The 17,312-nt window shown below is 33.3% G+C and overlaps 4 protein-coding genes across 4 annotated transcripts; 2 read left to right on the forward strand and 2 right to left on the reverse strand.

Moving 5' to 3' along the window:
- Positions 1–17: 17 nt before the first annotated feature.
- Positions 18–1,199, reverse strand: LOC111212990 (mavicyanin-like). Its single transcript, XM_022714644.2, has 2 exons — positions 668–1,199; positions 18–581 (listed from the first exon to the last, which is right to left on the reverse strand). Exons 1-2 carry the CDS (start codon positions 858–860, stop codon positions 199–201), a joined length of 576 nt encoding a protein of 191 aa, XP_022570365.1. The 5' UTR covers positions 861–1,199; the 3' UTR covers positions 18–198.
- Positions 1,200–1,386: 187 nt separating this feature from the next.
- On the forward strand, positions 1,387–2,550 carry LOC111212429 (single-stranded DNA-binding protein, mitochondrial-like). Its single transcript, XM_022713968.2, has 4 exons — positions 1,387–1,744; positions 1,813–2,039; positions 2,146–2,246; positions 2,343–2,550. The coding sequence occupies exons 1-4, from the start codon at positions 1,535–1,537 to the stop codon at positions 2,420–2,422; spliced, it is 618 nt and encodes a 205-aa protein (XP_022569689.1). The 5' UTR covers positions 1,387–1,534; the 3' UTR covers positions 2,423–2,550.
- Positions 2,551–2,619: 69 nt separating this feature from the next.
- On the forward strand, positions 2,620–3,510 carry LOC106387556 (oleosin G-like). Its single transcript, XM_013827436.3, has one exon. It carries the CDS (start codon positions 2,620–2,622, stop codon positions 3,223–3,225), a length of 606 nt encoding a protein of 201 aa, XP_013682890.1. The 3' UTR covers positions 3,226–3,510.
- Positions 3,470–4,291, reverse strand: LOC106383744. Its single transcript, XM_022713969.2, has one exon. The coding sequence runs from the start codon at positions 4,120–4,122 to the stop codon at positions 3,655–3,657; it is 468 nt and encodes a 155-aa protein (XP_022569690.1). The 5' UTR covers positions 4,123–4,291; the 3' UTR covers positions 3,470–3,654.
- Between the last annotated feature and the right edge of the window lie 13,021 nt (positions 4,292–17,312).

Here is a 17,312-nt window from a genome sequence, read left to right on the forward strand (position 1 = left end):
ATAAGACACATAAAGAAAGTGTAAAGATCCATATAAATAATGAGGCTACAAGAAAAGAGAACATATTTTGATTGAAACATAAATCAATGTGTTTATTCGAAATAGTGAGTGCCTAAGAATGAAGCAGCCTGATGGACTGATGGTGAATGAAGAACCTCAAGAGAACAAAATGCTAAACCGGCCTAAAATCTTCTTAAACTAAACCCAACCAAAAACAGAAACAGCTATAATTGCATAGACAACAAAACCGGAACTACTGAACTGGACTGTTGTTTTCAAGGCATTGCTCTTCTTGTGAGTAGAGGCCGGGAGAGATGGAGGAGAAGAAGAAGATGAAGAAGGGGACGAAGGAGAAGGAGAATCTGGAGTAGACTCCTCCGGCTCCATAACTTTGATGATCATCTTCTGACCCTTTTCGCAGTGGCCCGAGACACCGCTAATGAAGTAAAAGAAACCGGGACGGTCTAGTTTAAAAACAGTATCTTCATTGTTCGAATAAAAATGCGGTTTAGTAGTTTTGCATTTCTTGTACTCGTCTTCTGATGACACAACTAACACTGAGTCTTTGTTGTACTTGAAACCTTCGCCAAAATAATAAAAGAGTTCATTCATTATTCATATTTATGTTTGTAAAAATGAAAACTGTGTACAGAAAAAGAATACATACGAACAGTGTCGCCAACTTTAAAGCGGTTGTGTGAAGCCCATTGGTTAAACACATCTCCATGAGTCTTGTTAGATTGTGGTACGAGCCAACCATCATCTCCTCCAACTTCAAACTCAGTGCTTGAAACACATGATGAAAACATATAAAACGAAACAATAATAGTGACGAGAGTGATCTTCTTCAGTGGACTCATTTCTTGTATTTTGGATTGATATCAAAGGGAGGGAGCTCTAACAAAAAATATTTATTGGACTTGTAAAGTTACCAGAGAGTACTTTTTTTCTCTCTGCCGTTATGGTTTGAGAATGCTCTGAGGTTTTGAGTTTAAAAAGAGGTGAGACTTCGAGGTCTGTTAGTATTCTTCTCCACATCTTGAGGGATAATTAACTATCTTTGACTTGGTAAATTACATTTTTGAAAACAAAAGATAACTTGTGGAAACAGCATGACTCAAAGTTGTTGAGGAATTATATCAGATTTTGTGCGATATTTACTTATCGTGTTTTGAATTCACAAAATTCAAAACTATGTGGACAATGTGTGTTTCCAAAAGAATTATTGAAACTAATTTGGTGAAAATAAGGATCATTTACAATTTGTTTTCGCTCTAATTAATACTTCAACCAATATTAATCTAGAATAAAACTATTAATAACTAAAATAAGGATACGTGTGTGGCTTGCTTGTATCTTTGGTGAAGACGGAAGCAAATTTATTCTCATTTTGGTTAAAATTGTTATCTTATAAAGTTTTGGTAAAAATTGTTAGATTTAGAATAGTTTAGGCCTTTCTTCCCAAAAACATTTTCACCGCTTTGATCCGTTTATTTAGGGTTTAAGACGTAACACCCAGAATCCGTTCGATTCAATGGCTACGGTTTCGAGAAGACTCTACCGATCTCTTCTCTGTAACCCCAGATTCTCTCAGGCTTCCATGCCCTTCAGCACCAACAACATCTCCGACTTATCAGACACTGAATCGCCCCTTGAAACGAAGGCTTCAGATCCAAACCATCGAGAGGAACGCGTGATGGAGGAGCGTCCACTCGAGAACGGCCTTGACTCTGGCGTTTTCAAGGTACCAACCAACCACACTTCAATTGAAAATGGTATCTCTTGAATCTGATCGTTGCTGATCTTCTTCAGGCGATATTGGTGGGGCAAGTGGGGCAGCTTCCTCTGCAGAAGAAGCTCAAGAGTGGTAGAACTGTCACTCTCTTCTCTTTAGGCACCGGTGGCATCAGGAACAACCGGAGACCGATGATCAACGAAGACCCGAGAGAGTATTCGAACCGCTCTGCCGTGCAGTGGCACCGTGTCTCTGTTTACCCTGAGCGTTTGGCTGATCTTGTCTTGAAGAACGTTGAACCCGGGTTAGTTCTCTTCTCTGAGGTTTTTAGATTCGTGTTAGATAAGTGAAATGGTAGCTCTTGTTTTGTGTCGATGGATAACGTATCTCGTCTTCTTTATATACAACAGCGCTGTTGTCTACTTGGAGGGTAATCTGGAGACGAAGATTTTCACTGATCCTGTTACTGGTTTGGTTCGGCGTATTAGAGAAGTAGCCATCCGTAGGAACGGTATGAACTGTCTCAACTCCAAGGACTCGTTCTTTTACTCACTCAGATTTATTTGAAAAAAAGTCAGATCTTGATCTTTGTTTCTTCTTTATGCAGGCAGAGTTGTGTTTCTAGGAAAAGCCGGTGATATGCAGCAGCCAAGTTCTGCTGAGCTTAGAGGCGTTGGCTACTACTGATTCGGTATTCTAGTTTTCTCTTCTTGTAACTTGAGGGTGTGTTCAGTGTTCTTTATATTGCCACTTGGTCCTTTTACTATTTTGTGGCAAATAAACCAAACCAAATCCAACAAATTCATTTTTAGTTACACCGGATTTAAACCAAATTCTCCATTTAAGACAAACATGAAAACAGAGACCAATCTCCACGTGTTTGCATGAATGCCACCTCAAAGCTGAAAATTTTGTCCTCCATCTGTTTTTTTTTTACCCCTTTCCTATTTCTGTTCTCCCGTCACCGCACAATAGCAACAAGTCACTCTACAATGGCGGAAACGTTCTCTCGCGGCGACGCCCAATACTGGCCCATCTACGGTAGCAGCAACACCACCGAAAGAAACAGCCCTTACGCTTCTCTTATCCGCCTTCTCAGATCTCATTCACCAACCTCCTCACAGCTCTTTGGTTTCCTCGCTCTCTTCATATCCGGCGGAATCCTCCTCTTCCTCCTAGGCGTAACCGTGACGGTGGTCGGGATCGGCTTCGTTGTCTTTCTTCCGTTGATCATCATCTCGAGTCCGGTATGGATCCCGGTTTTTATCGGGGTTGGCGGGTTCTTATCGGTCGCCGGTTTTCTTGTTGGAACGTTGGCTGTCGTATCGTGGGCGTACCGTTATTTCCGTGGAAGGCACCCGGTTGGATCGGATCAAATGGATTATGCACGTGGTCGGATCTATGACACGGCCTCTCACGTTAAAGATTATGCTAGAGAGTACGGTGGATATTTCCACGGTAGGGCTAAAGATGCAGCCCCTGGTGCTTAACCCTAACCGGTCGGTATAATCTGGTTCAGGGGAAGATAGTTGACCTGTTCCGTATATGGAGGATAAACATGGTTCATGCACGGTAATATATATACTATTACATATTTTGTTATTTGGTTTCCGTTTATAAATAATAAAATGAATATATATGGTTAAATATAAGATTTTTGGTGTTTTTGTTCGTCACCTGAAATGTATTAGTATATACTTTCAAAGAACGACGAGAGTAATGATGAACGGTTGATAAAGAAACTTAGCCTTTTATTATACAGTATTGTTTTCTTCACTAGCTCCTTATTAGTTTGCCAAATAGATTACACAATAATCTGCGTAAAATATTTGATAGCATCCACCAATCACAAGGGATTAACGAAACTTCTAGAGAGTTTAATCATCACTCACCTCATGAAACACCAAACAAAACATCAATTAAAATTCCTCTTCTGTCGAGCTTAACACCGACCCAACATGTGAACGGGTCGGCCGGTCCGGCACCCAAATGGAACATGGCGATCTCGGAGGCAGTTCCTTTACTTGATGTCCACTACAATCGTAGAAGATCACTCCGGAATAACACAACGGCTCACATTTGTCTCCCATTAAAATCTTTCTCTGCCAAATGCCATATTCCTCCTCCTCTTCCTCCTCTATCACCATCTCCAACCCCGTCTTTGCTTTTGTACCTCCACAGCCGTCGTAAGCTTTTTTCTTCCGACCAGCCATAGTCTTGGCCTTGTTGCTTAAAGTCGTCAAAAGCTCCTTAGGACGTCCTTTGAGTTTAAGCTTCTTGGAGACTCGGCTTGCGTATCTAGCACAACGTACTATGAGAGAGACGTGGAAGCTCACGCTTAGACACTGGTGGACCGATGAAACATGTTCCCTCCTCGATATCTCCATGCTCTAAGGGTTTGAAACTCAAAATATTTGATTTGTTGTTGTGATGCTCTTTTGGTCCGAAAATGGATTGAGTTACGTTTTATTATATAACTCCACGGGTTGAAGTAAGTAGGTCACTTAACGTAAAAGGATGTTTAGGTTACAGGCTAATCCAGTAGCCTTTGCGTTGACATATTTTATTGTGTTGACCTTTTCTTGATTCTTTGTGATGATCTCTTATGATATCAATGATGACTTCTTAATATATGAGATATTGAGATCGATGATTGAATTCTTTGGGTGTGAATGATACATAACGAGCATGCGAGAGGCATGCATCAACGATCTCTATCTAAAACACTGACGTGTTTGAATTCATTCATCGCAGAATATTAGTTATCTCAGTGCATTTCGTGAGCTCTATGACAAAAGATATTAAAATTAAATTGCTGTATAACTGAATTTGTCAGCTCTTCCTTTTCTTTTATACCTGTAATAGTTCTTTTTATCACAAAATGCAATAAACATGCGTCAGTTTTTATTTATTAAAAATAAAAATTCAAAACTATCTGATTAGCCAGTATATATATCACTGCAACAAGTTGATTCCGCCATTAACAATTTTAAAAGGATGAAAAGAACAGGCTAGTTCCGAAGATTTTTTTTTAATGCTGATTTATTATGATATTACAATTATGAGAAATATTATATAGACAAGAGATCATTTAATTTAATGTTAGCCTCTTTTTGGAGTAACATATTATGGATCGGCCGATTTATATAAGATTCTAGTTATTTTCTCTCTAAATAAGCTCGTTAATGTTAAATGTGTAAAGGGCTTAGTGTAAGTGTGTTTTGGACAAGTTACAAAAGCAAAAGGTGTTCTGGATCTATTATATCCTAGTCACACTTGCAAAGGCGTTTTCATCATGAATTCACGATCACGATTTATATATATCCTCTACATGTTGGATAAAGCTATCAAATGAACTTGATCGTTATGAAGCATCTGTTAAGTTTTATAAGATTCGTTCCAAATTCCAACTAACTATGTGGAAGACTTTGTCATCTCGGAATGTTCAGATAAAGATCGATGGACCAAATTTGGAACAAAACGATATGGATCAGATTGAATTACGTGGATCGGATTCTGATATCATGTTAAGTTAATTAGATGGATTTTCAACCTAAAATCATTCGGTGATAAATAGATTGATCCATCTATATTATATATTATTTAAGATTCTTCTGGCTCTAATACCATCACCACAACGTGAAGATATTGTTATGATTTATGGGGATTGATTACTGAATAGGTAGTGTGTTTCTTTAATTGTTTATCTAACTCGTATGATTGTAATTACTTTTTTTTTTTTTAAATAACTAAATACATATAAGAAAACATTACACATTTTGAAACACTTAATGTTTTTTTTTTTTTAAGAGAGACTCATGTGAACGAAAGCTTTAAAGCGATAAAGTTAAGACGTCGTTACGGCTGGAAGTACGTAAACCAAGTAACAAGATGAGACTCCTGAAAAGATTGAGAGCGTTGGGTTGGTTGAACTGGTCTGCGGTCCATTCCTATGAGTTTTGCCTTCATGATCACTTGAATTTCCTTGATAAGGAGGTGGGCTGATCTGCTTGTTGAGTTATGCAATCTCAGGTTCCTTTCACGCCAAAGGACATAGCATACTGCCTGAAGTAGAAGCTTGCAAATAAATTTAACTCGTATATGATTGTAATTACTTGAGGATTTTCTTTTGAGAGAATGCTATATAATTCAACAAAAAAAACTTTTTACAACTAGAATTGTGTTTTTAAGGAGAGAAAATAGAAATCAATAGATATACATCACTTTAATTTATCATAAATAAAACCATGTTTCCGTGGCCTTTCGATAGGCTAATGAATCTCGATGTTTCATGCTGGTGATGTGGTTTCGAACCGAGGCTGATTTAGGCTCCTCCCCGAATCTCCTGCCATTACGTTCCTTCCAAACATCATATTACTTGAAGATTTTTGTTTCTACTAAACAATAGTTTATTTCGGTGTGTATCTATCAGTTAATTAAATCTCCTTTGGTCCAGTAGTCCACTTGATTCTCTCTTACGTATCATTCACATGGAAAACACCTAATTAACACTTTACGTAGGTGGTTAGCCAATCCAGCACGTGCATTAATTAGAATATTAAGGAACACAAAATGTAGTTGACCGGAACGATATGCATTTTTTTTATTAACCCATATCTATTAAAAAAAAATTTGTAAGCAATTACAAACTCTTCTCATATTTATATGAAAATCACATTTTGGCAAAAAAAAAAAGTAATACATTTTACAGCAACAATGATGGCGACACAGGTAAAGAAAACTTGGATCTTTATAATACAAACTAAACATTATTATCTAATAGAATTATTACATAACATAAATAAACAAACAAAGAATATTATCTTATTATATAAAGCTTGGTTCTTCAAAGTTACTAATTAACATGATCGCGACATGTGTAAATATATTTTCTAAGATTATGACATGTGTCAAAAATATGATACTTTTTTTATTATTTAAAAGAGATTTAGAAAATAAAAGTTATTATTACAAAAATATTATTTTAAGATTCTTTTTAAGATTTTAGAAAAACACAATTTTTATAACATAGTTTTTTACAATTAGACATTGTTAAACTTATTGGATACTATTTCATTTTTTAGAAATCCTAAACAACTAAATAATTGTAAAAAGTTATTTGAAAGTACTTTTTCTTTTTTTTTTGTTAAAAAATATAATTTTCGTTTTTAAAGATACTAAAGAAAGAAAATTGTAAAATAAAATATTAACTTTAAAAAATATATAAAACAAAAACGAATTATAAAATCTTACAAGTACAAGAAATTATTTAATAAAAATCATAAAGTAAAACAAACTATAAAATAAGTAATGTTTCTTTTTAAAAAGACTAAACAGAAGAAAATTGTAAAAATGTTCTTATTATTTAATTATAAAATAACAAGAATTTTTTTAATGAAAAATATTAAAGAAAAAATAAACCTAAAACAAGTAGGTTTCCTTTTTTAAAAATCTAAATAAAATAAAACTGTAAATTAATTTTCTTATAAATAACTAACTTTCCTTTTTCATAGGTAATTTTGTGTTAAGAAAATTATAAACCAAAATAACTTTTTCATATGCCAATAAAAAAATTAGATTGTTAATGTTTCAATAAAAACCTGCCATTATGTGAAAATAAATTTTTTTTTCCTTAAAATTCTAAATAAAAGAGATTTTTAAAATAATTATTCATTTTTTAATCTTGACCAAATATTTTTTTTCTTTTTTTAAAAAAACTAACAAAGGATAATTGTAAAAATCTATTTAATAGTAATTTTAAAATTTAAAATTTTATTGATAAACATGATACTAGAAAATATTTAATTAACAAAGAAAAATTGTTAAAATATTAGTGATATTGAAAAAAAACGAATTTTGAAAATAGGAACTTTTAAAAATAATTAATATTAACTGGAAAAAATTATTTAATAGTTATTTTATTTTTCTAAATCCTAAACAAAATAAAATTTTAAAATATTATGTAATATTAATTTCCTTTTCTAAAACCCTAAAACCTGTAAGAGAATATTTGATATTTTTTAAAAAATCATAAACAAAAGACATATTTATCATTTTTTTAAGTCCTAACCAAAATTACATTGTAAGACTTTATTTGGTAATGTTTTTAAGAGAAAATTTGATGATGAACATGATACTAAAAATTTACTCCCTCTGTTTAAAATTGGTATTGATACGAGTTGTATAAATAGTATTTTTTAAAAGTTATTTAATAGCAACGATAAACAGTTATTTTAATAACAATTTAACTTTTCCAAAATTTTAAACAGAACATAATTGTATAAGGTTATATGATAGTAATTTTCATTTTCTAAAATCCTAAACCAAAAATTTAAAAGAGTATTTGATATATATATATATATATATATATGTGTGTGTGTAATTTAATTATAAATGAAAAGGAGCTATTTTTTAAAAAATCCTATCAAAATAAAATTTTAAAATTATTTAATAACATTTTTTAAAAAAAATAATTTGATGACAAGTATGATGTTAAAACTATTTAATTAACAAAAATAAAAAATTAGGATGTCGTTATGAGTGCTATTTATATTTGTTTGGTCATACGAAATTAATACACATGTTTGATCATACGAAAATCAAACTCATTTTGATATATATTTTCATGTTTGGTCATAAGAAATAGATTATTATTATTGTCACGTAAATGATTTTATATGTATTTTTTCAAAAAAAAAAAAACAAGTTTCATCGTCATCTTATTACATTTTTTGTTTTGACTATGAAATATTTTTCTACTTCATTTTTAATTAAAATGTTATCATGGAAATATATCATTAAAAAATAATGAATTAATAAAATTATTAAGCATTAGATAAGTTTAATAAAATATTAAACTATTACATACGAAAGTGTATGATATTGTCATTGACTCGATTGGCTTTATTTAACTTTCAATTTTTTTTTTCATTTTCTTAATTCGGGTTGGGTTGGGTTTAAATTTATAGGTATGAGTGTTTTCTCTAGCACTAAGTAGAAACTTGATAAAAATGAGTATGAGTGTTTTCTGTATTAATTGGAATTTATGTGTAAAAACGAGTTCTTAAAATACAAATATTAACTCGAATTTATGTGTAATAACGAGTTCTTAATTATAAAATAAGTCTCACACAACATATGAAAAAAAAAACTTACAAGTATAATAAAATGATTTATTGCTTTTTTTTTAAACAGAACTTTTATTTTCTTTATTAAATTAAAACATCAAACAAAATCCGTTGCAACACACGAGTTCATATCTAGTATCTTATAAAGAAGCACCTTATAAATGTTCTTTTTAGTAGTAATTAAAAATGAACATATTTATCTTTGATTTTTTCGAGTTAAAATTTCTTAGAAATAAAATATTCTCGCATTCTTAGATACAAACATGTATTTAGATAAAAGTAATGACTGAAAGTAATAAGATAATGATGACAAAAAAGAAAGAAAGTAATAAGATAATATTGACATATATAATTTATTTTGGCGGAAAAAAAATAAGTAAAAGTTAATGACTAATTTTTAATTTAAAAAGTTCATCTAAGAAAATGAAGATATGAACAATATATCTTCAAATTTGAATTAACATTGTTCATCATCTAATTTTGAAGCAAGAATGAAGTAAAACTGGTGCAAAGAATTTTTCAAAATAAAGTAAAAAAAATAAAAAATAAAATAGGGTTGGAGATAGTTTTAGTACCTCACATTAATGTTTCCAATTCATTCTTTAGCTTATCACAATTCTAAGCGAGAAACGTAACTAGTCCATATATATGCAATTAAACAACAATTTTTAGTGATTTAAGTTTTTCTTACTGAAATATATACTTCAAAGAAAATAATGTAGCTAGAATTGTAAAAGTGGTATGTTTGTTTGGTAGTGGCCAATTAGTCTTATGGGAAAACATGTAATAAAACATCCTTATGGGAGGCATATTCTACTTGGTGATTCAATTTGAATATAAATGCGACACGACAACAATTATTAGTGCTTAAAGTTTTTATGGAAATAAAACTTTGGAAAAAGTAACATAGGCAAGATTGTTTTAAAATAGTAGTACAATATGTGTAGATTTTGGTGAGACTGTTAGCCACATGAAAACAAAATATCATAAATCAATGATTGAATTAACTTGGTATTTTAAAACCAATTTCTCGAAATCAACGATAATTTACATGAATATGTATGTAAACCCGTTAGTGATAGTTGACCACAATTTTCAAATCAGAAAGTTCATTTTAGCAAGAACTGCTCTCCTTCAATGATTTCAATTTTCACATAATCTTCGTGACTTGAATATATATTTTTTCCTTATAATAGGTGCAGTTTTTAATATTAAAAATCATTCCATTTATTGTTTTAGTTTAAGTATTGAAAGAAATACAATCTTAATAAAATAATTGGTAAATTAAGTAAAACATAAGTAAAACATAAGAAAAATATAAGAAAAGCATACTTTTATTTTAGAAAATATAATATTAAAAAGTGAAAATATCTTTTCTATTTGGTAGCAAAAATAAATAGAAATAAGAACCTATCTTAAGTAAAGGTTATTAAACTATATAAGAAAGTGTATTAGAAAATATATAAAAACGACGATGACAATTCATAATCTCAAATTTAAGATGAGTATAAAATTTGATAAAGTTTATTTAAATTAGCATGTGTCACATGCCATACTTCTTCCAAGTGTAGGTTCGCTCTTGCTCATGAGCATGGGGAAGATGGTGACAAATACTGACTAGAGGTGGACAATCAACTAATTCAACACAAGAGCTAGAGAGCGGCTGCAAAACTTTTCCAAGTGAGCTTCCCTAGAACAGTAACAAACGTGGGTATGCGGAAGTCCAAATACAAGGTGTTGGGAACTAAGTTTTTTTTTTTTTGAGAAAAAGGCTTTTAAATTTAAAAAAACATTAAAAGTTTACAAGATAGGATGATGAAACCCTATAGCGAGATAAAACTTGCATGAACATATCATGATAGATAACATCTCATCCCTATGAAACAACTTAGGGAGAAACTAGAAAACCCATGATGAAATAGTAGACAATAGCTAGTGCTTAGAACCACGACCACGCCGGCCATGCTTTCCTCGTCCTTGTACTGTCTTCCATTCCAAATCTTGGAACTTGATAGGAGGTCTAGTCTCTCTCCCACCCCTTGTCAAGCCAAGCGAGCTCAGTGACTCATTCTCGGCTCCATCCACATCACCTAGCGCTGAAAAACGAAAAGGACTCTCGAATACATTAACATCAGATGTTGTGGTTGAGGGATCAACAACATAAGTGTTTTGATCCTCATTGTTGATAATTTTTGTTGATGGAGAAGATTCCATAGAAGGTGTTGCAGCTTGAGCAGACTGAAAATCTGCTAATATGGGTGTAGAAGTGATCAAGCTTGGCGGGGTAGTTTGAATACCTTGTTGAATCCTTGTGGATAAGATAGAACTGTGTGCAGCTACATTGTTTCCTGGGCTTTCCGTAGAAACATTAGGTGCAACAAATGGTGTTTCTTGATCTTGAGCCAAACCCAAACCTGAGTTTGTAGCAGCTTTTTCAGTGATTGTTTCTTTCGATTCAGAACTGACAGGAAGCACATCCAGTGCACTGAATTGGTTACATATCTTTGGAACCTCGCACGCCAAGTTAGTAGCAGGAAGACTTTCTTGCTCAGTGACTACCTTTTGAGTAGACGGTGAGGGAGATGGGACAACACTCTCATTTTGGTGAAGAATGATGTCAATATCCACCACGGGTACATCAACACTAGAAGCCACTGAATTTGATGATAAGGTTTTATCCTCTGGAGTCTTAGGAGGCTGAAGGCATCTTTTAGATTTGTGGCCTAAACACCCACACCTATCACATGTGGAAGGGATCCAAGTATATTCAACTTTAACTAGAAAGATGTTACCTTGTTTATCATCAAGGGCTATAAGCTTTGGAAAGTCCTTATCCAATTCCATTTCCACCAATACTTTTGTTTCCCCCAAGTTAGTAGGATCAAGCCGAGGTTTTTGTGTTAATATAGGCTCTCCAAGACCAGATGCAATATGACTAATTCCTAGTCTAGAGTAGCAGCAGTCAGGAATAACCTTCAAAGTCACCCATACCGGAAGAGTTGAAACTTCTGGAATTTTGAATGAGCCCTCAGGTGTCCACGGCAACACAAAGAGCAGACAGTCATCAATATGCCAAACTCCCCTTTGTATAATCCACTGACGAGTAGATTGGTGTGGGATATGAAACATATAGGATGAATCACTAATCTTCTTGCAAGAAATTTTGCAGCTTCTTCCCCAAATTTTATTGACCACAGCATGAACAAGTCCACCCGGGGGTAAAGAACATCTATGAAATTTCCCAATGAGATATTCATCCTTGTTCTCAGGTCCTAACCTAAGGACTTTTGAAGGTATTGTTACCTCAGGGGTGCCATCAAGGCGATAGGTAGGTGATGTTGCCCGTAAAAGATTGCGTGACTGGGGACCCAACCTTGCAGCCCACGGGAAACGGAGAGATCCATCGGCTTTAAGCTCTGGAAGTGGCAGCTTCTCTAATGGGACCTGTAAGGAACGATTAGGATGCTTGTTCTTGTCTTGCTTGTTCACGATTCCGTCATTAAGGGTTGGCCAAAGAGAAGCAAGTTGATTTCCTACAAGTGCTTTATCAAATTCCGTTGGAGTGGATGGAACAGGAGGGGTAGTAGGTGGCACAAAGATGAGTGGCTTTTCCCATGAACCCAATGAAGGCACAAACTGGTTACTCGTGGTAGAACCGGATGTTACGTTTGCTTCTACAGTTGGTAGATGAGAAGCTGAGATGATTTGAGAGGCCTGAGCTTCAGTACAAGGAGGAGCAACGATGTCAGTGTCACAGCCACGGAGAATCGGAAGTTCCACCTCCAGTGGAGCTGAAGAAGAATCTAAGGCCACAGGCGGAGGATCTTGAAGCTTGTCGCTTTGACTCGATGGAGACGCCAAGGTACCGTTCGAAGCCATGGCGGAGTGAGTCAAGGGGAAAGAAAGACAAGGAGGAGACGCCAGGGATGAGAAAAGCTTGGACCTTCCGGCGATTCAGACGGCGAGGTCACTAAGATCGATTTGGAGATGGGTTCGACTTGTTCGCTTCTGTTTTAGCCAAAAGGGGGCGCGTGCAGCGCGTGATTTGGAGATGGGTTCCGTGTTGGGAACTAAGTTGAAGTTAGAGTAGTTGTAGAAGCATTGTCTGTATACAATGCATGAGAAGAAATCCTTCAAACTTACTGTCTTGTCTCAGGGAATGGTCTGGACGACGGTAAAATGGTGTCAGCTCAGTTGATATGGTCTGATGGTGTCCACGTTGTGAGAAGCCCCATCGTTATTTATGCTTGAGAATAATGACAATGTTGTGCTTCTTGTTACAATTAAGATCTTTGTCTATCAATCGCTTTATTGGTGTGGATTTATAAGTTAATGAAAACTTCAGAAACAAAACCTTACAATGAGCTCCATTCTCAACTTAATTAAATTTTCTTCACTAAAATAAGAAAATTTGCTAGCCAGAGCCCACAATTGGACTGCTAAGTCTTCTTGTTGGAGCGCTTGATAAGAGGAAGAACAAAACACCAGCTAAGTTGCTGAGAACACAGACGGTGGGTCGCGTAAATCCGAGAATAAACTTATTCACATTCTCCAATATTACCTACTAAAAATATATCTTGAAAATGGTGTGTAAATAACGAGTGGCCACAATTTACTTTTATAATTAATTAATTGATAATTTCAAATTGTTTTTGGTAGTATGTTTCAATAGGAATTGATAAGTGTCTATGTCTATTGACAATCTGAAATTGTAACTTTTTTTTAAGCTCAGTCCATTGTTTTTCTTAAATGAGCCTAAAACAATTTTTAATGATTAACTAAATGGGTCATGTACATAGTAAAATGTGTTTTGGTTTAAATTTTATTGCATACCCAAAATCAATATGAACCATCATCATTTTCGTTTAAAGTTTTGTCACACTAAAAATATATGATTGGGCAAAAAATCTGAATAAAAAAAAAGAACCAAAATCGATCCAAAAAATAGTATTAAATTTTAACCAAAATTGGTTAGATATCCGAATGAGTTCAAAATTTTGGTATCTAGAGAACCGGAACCGAATCCGATCCAAACCGAAATATTTCGGGTATCCGAATATATCCGAACCAAATTTATATACTTAAATATATCAATTATTTTTAAATGTAATATCAAAAAGAATATACAAAATATAAAACATATTCTTGAGTTGTCCAAAATACTTGAAAATATATACAAATAGTTATAAGTACATGTTTAAAATAGCTAAACGATACTTAAAGTACCTAAAATAATTCAAATATCTATTGATTTCCTATCCAAATATTTAAGGTAAACCAATTTTTAGGTTAAGTTTAAGTATTTTGGCATACATTATTCAAATTTATATGTTATATATTATTTTATTTTTAGATTTTGAAAAATTTCAAGTATATATGAACTTTAACTTTTGAAAAAAAAATTAAATAGATAATCTAAACTCAAACCCGAACCAGACTCGCAAAGATCCGAACCAAAATAAATCCGCAAGGATCCGAAACGAACCGAACCAATTGATATTCGAATGCACACATTTAAACAAATGTTAAAAAAAATTATTGATAACAAAATGTATACTGTTTATAATAATTAAGTACAATATATTTTAAAAAATTCACTCTAAGCGGGCGTGGATTATCGTCTAGTTATAATTAAAAGTGGATTTGTTTTTTTTTTTTTTTTTTTTTTTTTTTTTTTTTTTTTTTTTGATAATCCAGGGTTCCCCACTTACGTGGATCATTCCCTGGGCCCGGTTAGGCAGCGGTCCACTTCACCCGGGAGGGCTATACCTGGGCTGGGGACAAGGCTCAACACCCAGTACCGCATTTGATGACAAGATGGGCAGTAAAAAGTGGATTTGTTAACCTAATGAACCAAATAAGATGCAATGCCTAATTGGCAACTGAGAAAGAAAAAACATTTAGCCACTTCCCTCTTCATGGCTCACTTCTCCATCTGAACCTAGCAAAAATAAATCTATAAAAATAAAGAAAGACGAAATCAACAAGATTTGCCGGAAGCCCTAAAAATTCGCCATTGCTGCCGGATACGTACACTTCTCTCTCTACTCTTATTTCTTATAGGGTTGGTATGATGATATCTATCGTTCAAAGCCACTGTCTCTCGCTCACTAGGGCTTTTAATTAGTAGGGTTTGGAAAAAAAAAAGACAATGTCGGCTTAATTAATTTTGCAGTTTCTGGGTCTCGTTCTCTATATATCTGTTTGGATCTGTATATCTATCAAGTACATTTGTGGTCGGATTCTTTTGCTTCTTTTTTTTTTATTTGTAATAACAATCAAATTAAGTTCTGGTTTCAGATCTAGGGCTTTCTTTTGGTAACTCAGATCTAGGGCTTTCTCCCTCTTTTCTTTTTAAAATTTCGTCTAGCTTTGCTCACCGTCATTAGGCTTTTATTACAGCTTTACTGATTGGAATTGAGGAGAAATAAAATCTTGCATATCTTTTGGTTCTTGTTTTTTTCGTTTTGGTTTAATCGTTTTTGTTGTGTTCTTCTTACCAGATTTTTGTTCTTGTAAAGGAGATGAAACCCCTTTTAGTTGTTTTAAATTGACATTTTTGGCGTTTCCACAACATAAATAATCAAATTATTTAACTAATTTGAGTTTTTCTAAATGTCGGCACTAATTTCCCATTTAATTCGTCTGCAAAAAAATTTCCCATTTAATTCTTGCATTTACTCTTTGCCGCGTATAATAAATTTAAGTTTATTTTGAATTCCACGAAATATGTATTAACATCTCGACAAATACAGGTACGGGACCACTTTCGATACATACTTCAACCTAGGCCTGGGCAAAATAACCGGAACTGAAGAACCGAATCGAAACCGAACCGAAATACCCGAAACCGGAACCGGACCAATATCCTCAAATATTCGAACGGTTCCTATATTTTTATATCCGAAATAACCAAACCGAACCGGAACCGAACCGAGAACCGAACAGGTACCCGAATATATAAAAATATTAATTATATATACATATAACATCATTAAATATATATTTTAAATTTAAAATTCTATTAAAAGTATCTGAAAATAGTTGAGGATAACTAAATTATTATAAAGTATCCAAACTACCCGAAAGTATCTGAAAGTATCCGGATAGTGTTATCCGAAATATCCAAAGTAATCCAAAATATCCAAAATTTTTATGTAAATCATCTTAATTATTTGATATTTTACCCTAAATAACCGATATTTTATCCAAATTATCCAAACTACCCGAACCGGATCCAAATGAGAACCGAACTTTTTCCGGATATTTTCCGGTTCCTACATTTACTATCCGAACCGAACCGAACCCGAAACTATCCGAACCGAACCGAACCGAAAATAGGTCAAGTACTAAATGGATCCTCTAACCCCTATCCGAACTACCCGAAACTCGAAATACCCGAACCGAACCGAACCGATACCCGAAATTCTCAGGCCTACTTCGACCTTTTGTTATTCTTCAAACAGTCGATTTTGGTTTTCTTTTTTTACTTTATCTTATACCATCTTTTCCGCTAAGAATATTGTAACTCTTTGGTTATAGAATCCTCCGAATTTCCTTCTCATTATCTTCCAAACATGTCATTCGACCTTATTTGTGCTTTGCTTATTCAGAAACCATCGTACTATCTTCGCTAGGCGTGTTCAAAGTTAAGGCAAAAACACTTTGATCAAATACTTTTTTAATTTTTTTTGTTGAGTGGCTTCTAAGAGCATTTTTATTGAAGGTCTCTTAGGTTGGGTCTCTTAGCGTAATATAAGATACGATCTCTTAACTTTTAACTAAAAAAGCTAAGAGACGTCTCTTAGATAAGAGATATAAAAGACGTCTCTTAGCTTTTTTAGTTAAAAGCTAAGAGACCGTATCTTATATTACGTTAAGAGACACAATTTAAGATACCTACCATAAACATGTTATAACTATCTCATTGGGTTCTTATGTTTGGCAAAGCACTTCCTATTATTTTAGAATGTAGACATATGTTTTGGTCGACTAGCTAATAAAATATAAACATATTTTTTTTATCGACAAGGTGATATGATATAAAGATATAAAATATCTAATTCGACATTTTCACATAAAATATAAAATTTTAAAATAAATTATAGAACACATAAAAGTAACTTTTTGTGTACTTATTCGTTTTATCTTTTTCAAATGTCTTTTTGCTCACTTTATATAATTCTATTCTCTTATAGAATTTTATTTTAACTAATTTAATATATTTCCATATTCCTTTCAGTAAATTGACGACACTTAATTTTTCTTGGACAATTTTCCTAACTTGTATCTATAGTAACAACCTCTACGCAAAACACAAAACCTCATAGGAAACAGATACACTTGAGCAAACCTTATGCTCTAAACAAAATGCAAAACCTCTTCCCCGTATTGTCTGTTATATTTGGCTTTACTAATGTATTTTCATGTTTGGCGTTGATATGAACGAA

The sequence above is a fragment of the Brassica napus genome, chromosome C5 (genome assembly GCF_020379485.1).
Source record: "Brassica napus cultivar Da-Ae chromosome C5, Da-Ae, whole genome shotgun sequence".
Taxonomy (NCBI): Eukaryota; Viridiplantae; Streptophyta; class Magnoliopsida; order Brassicales; family Brassicaceae; genus Brassica; species Brassica napus.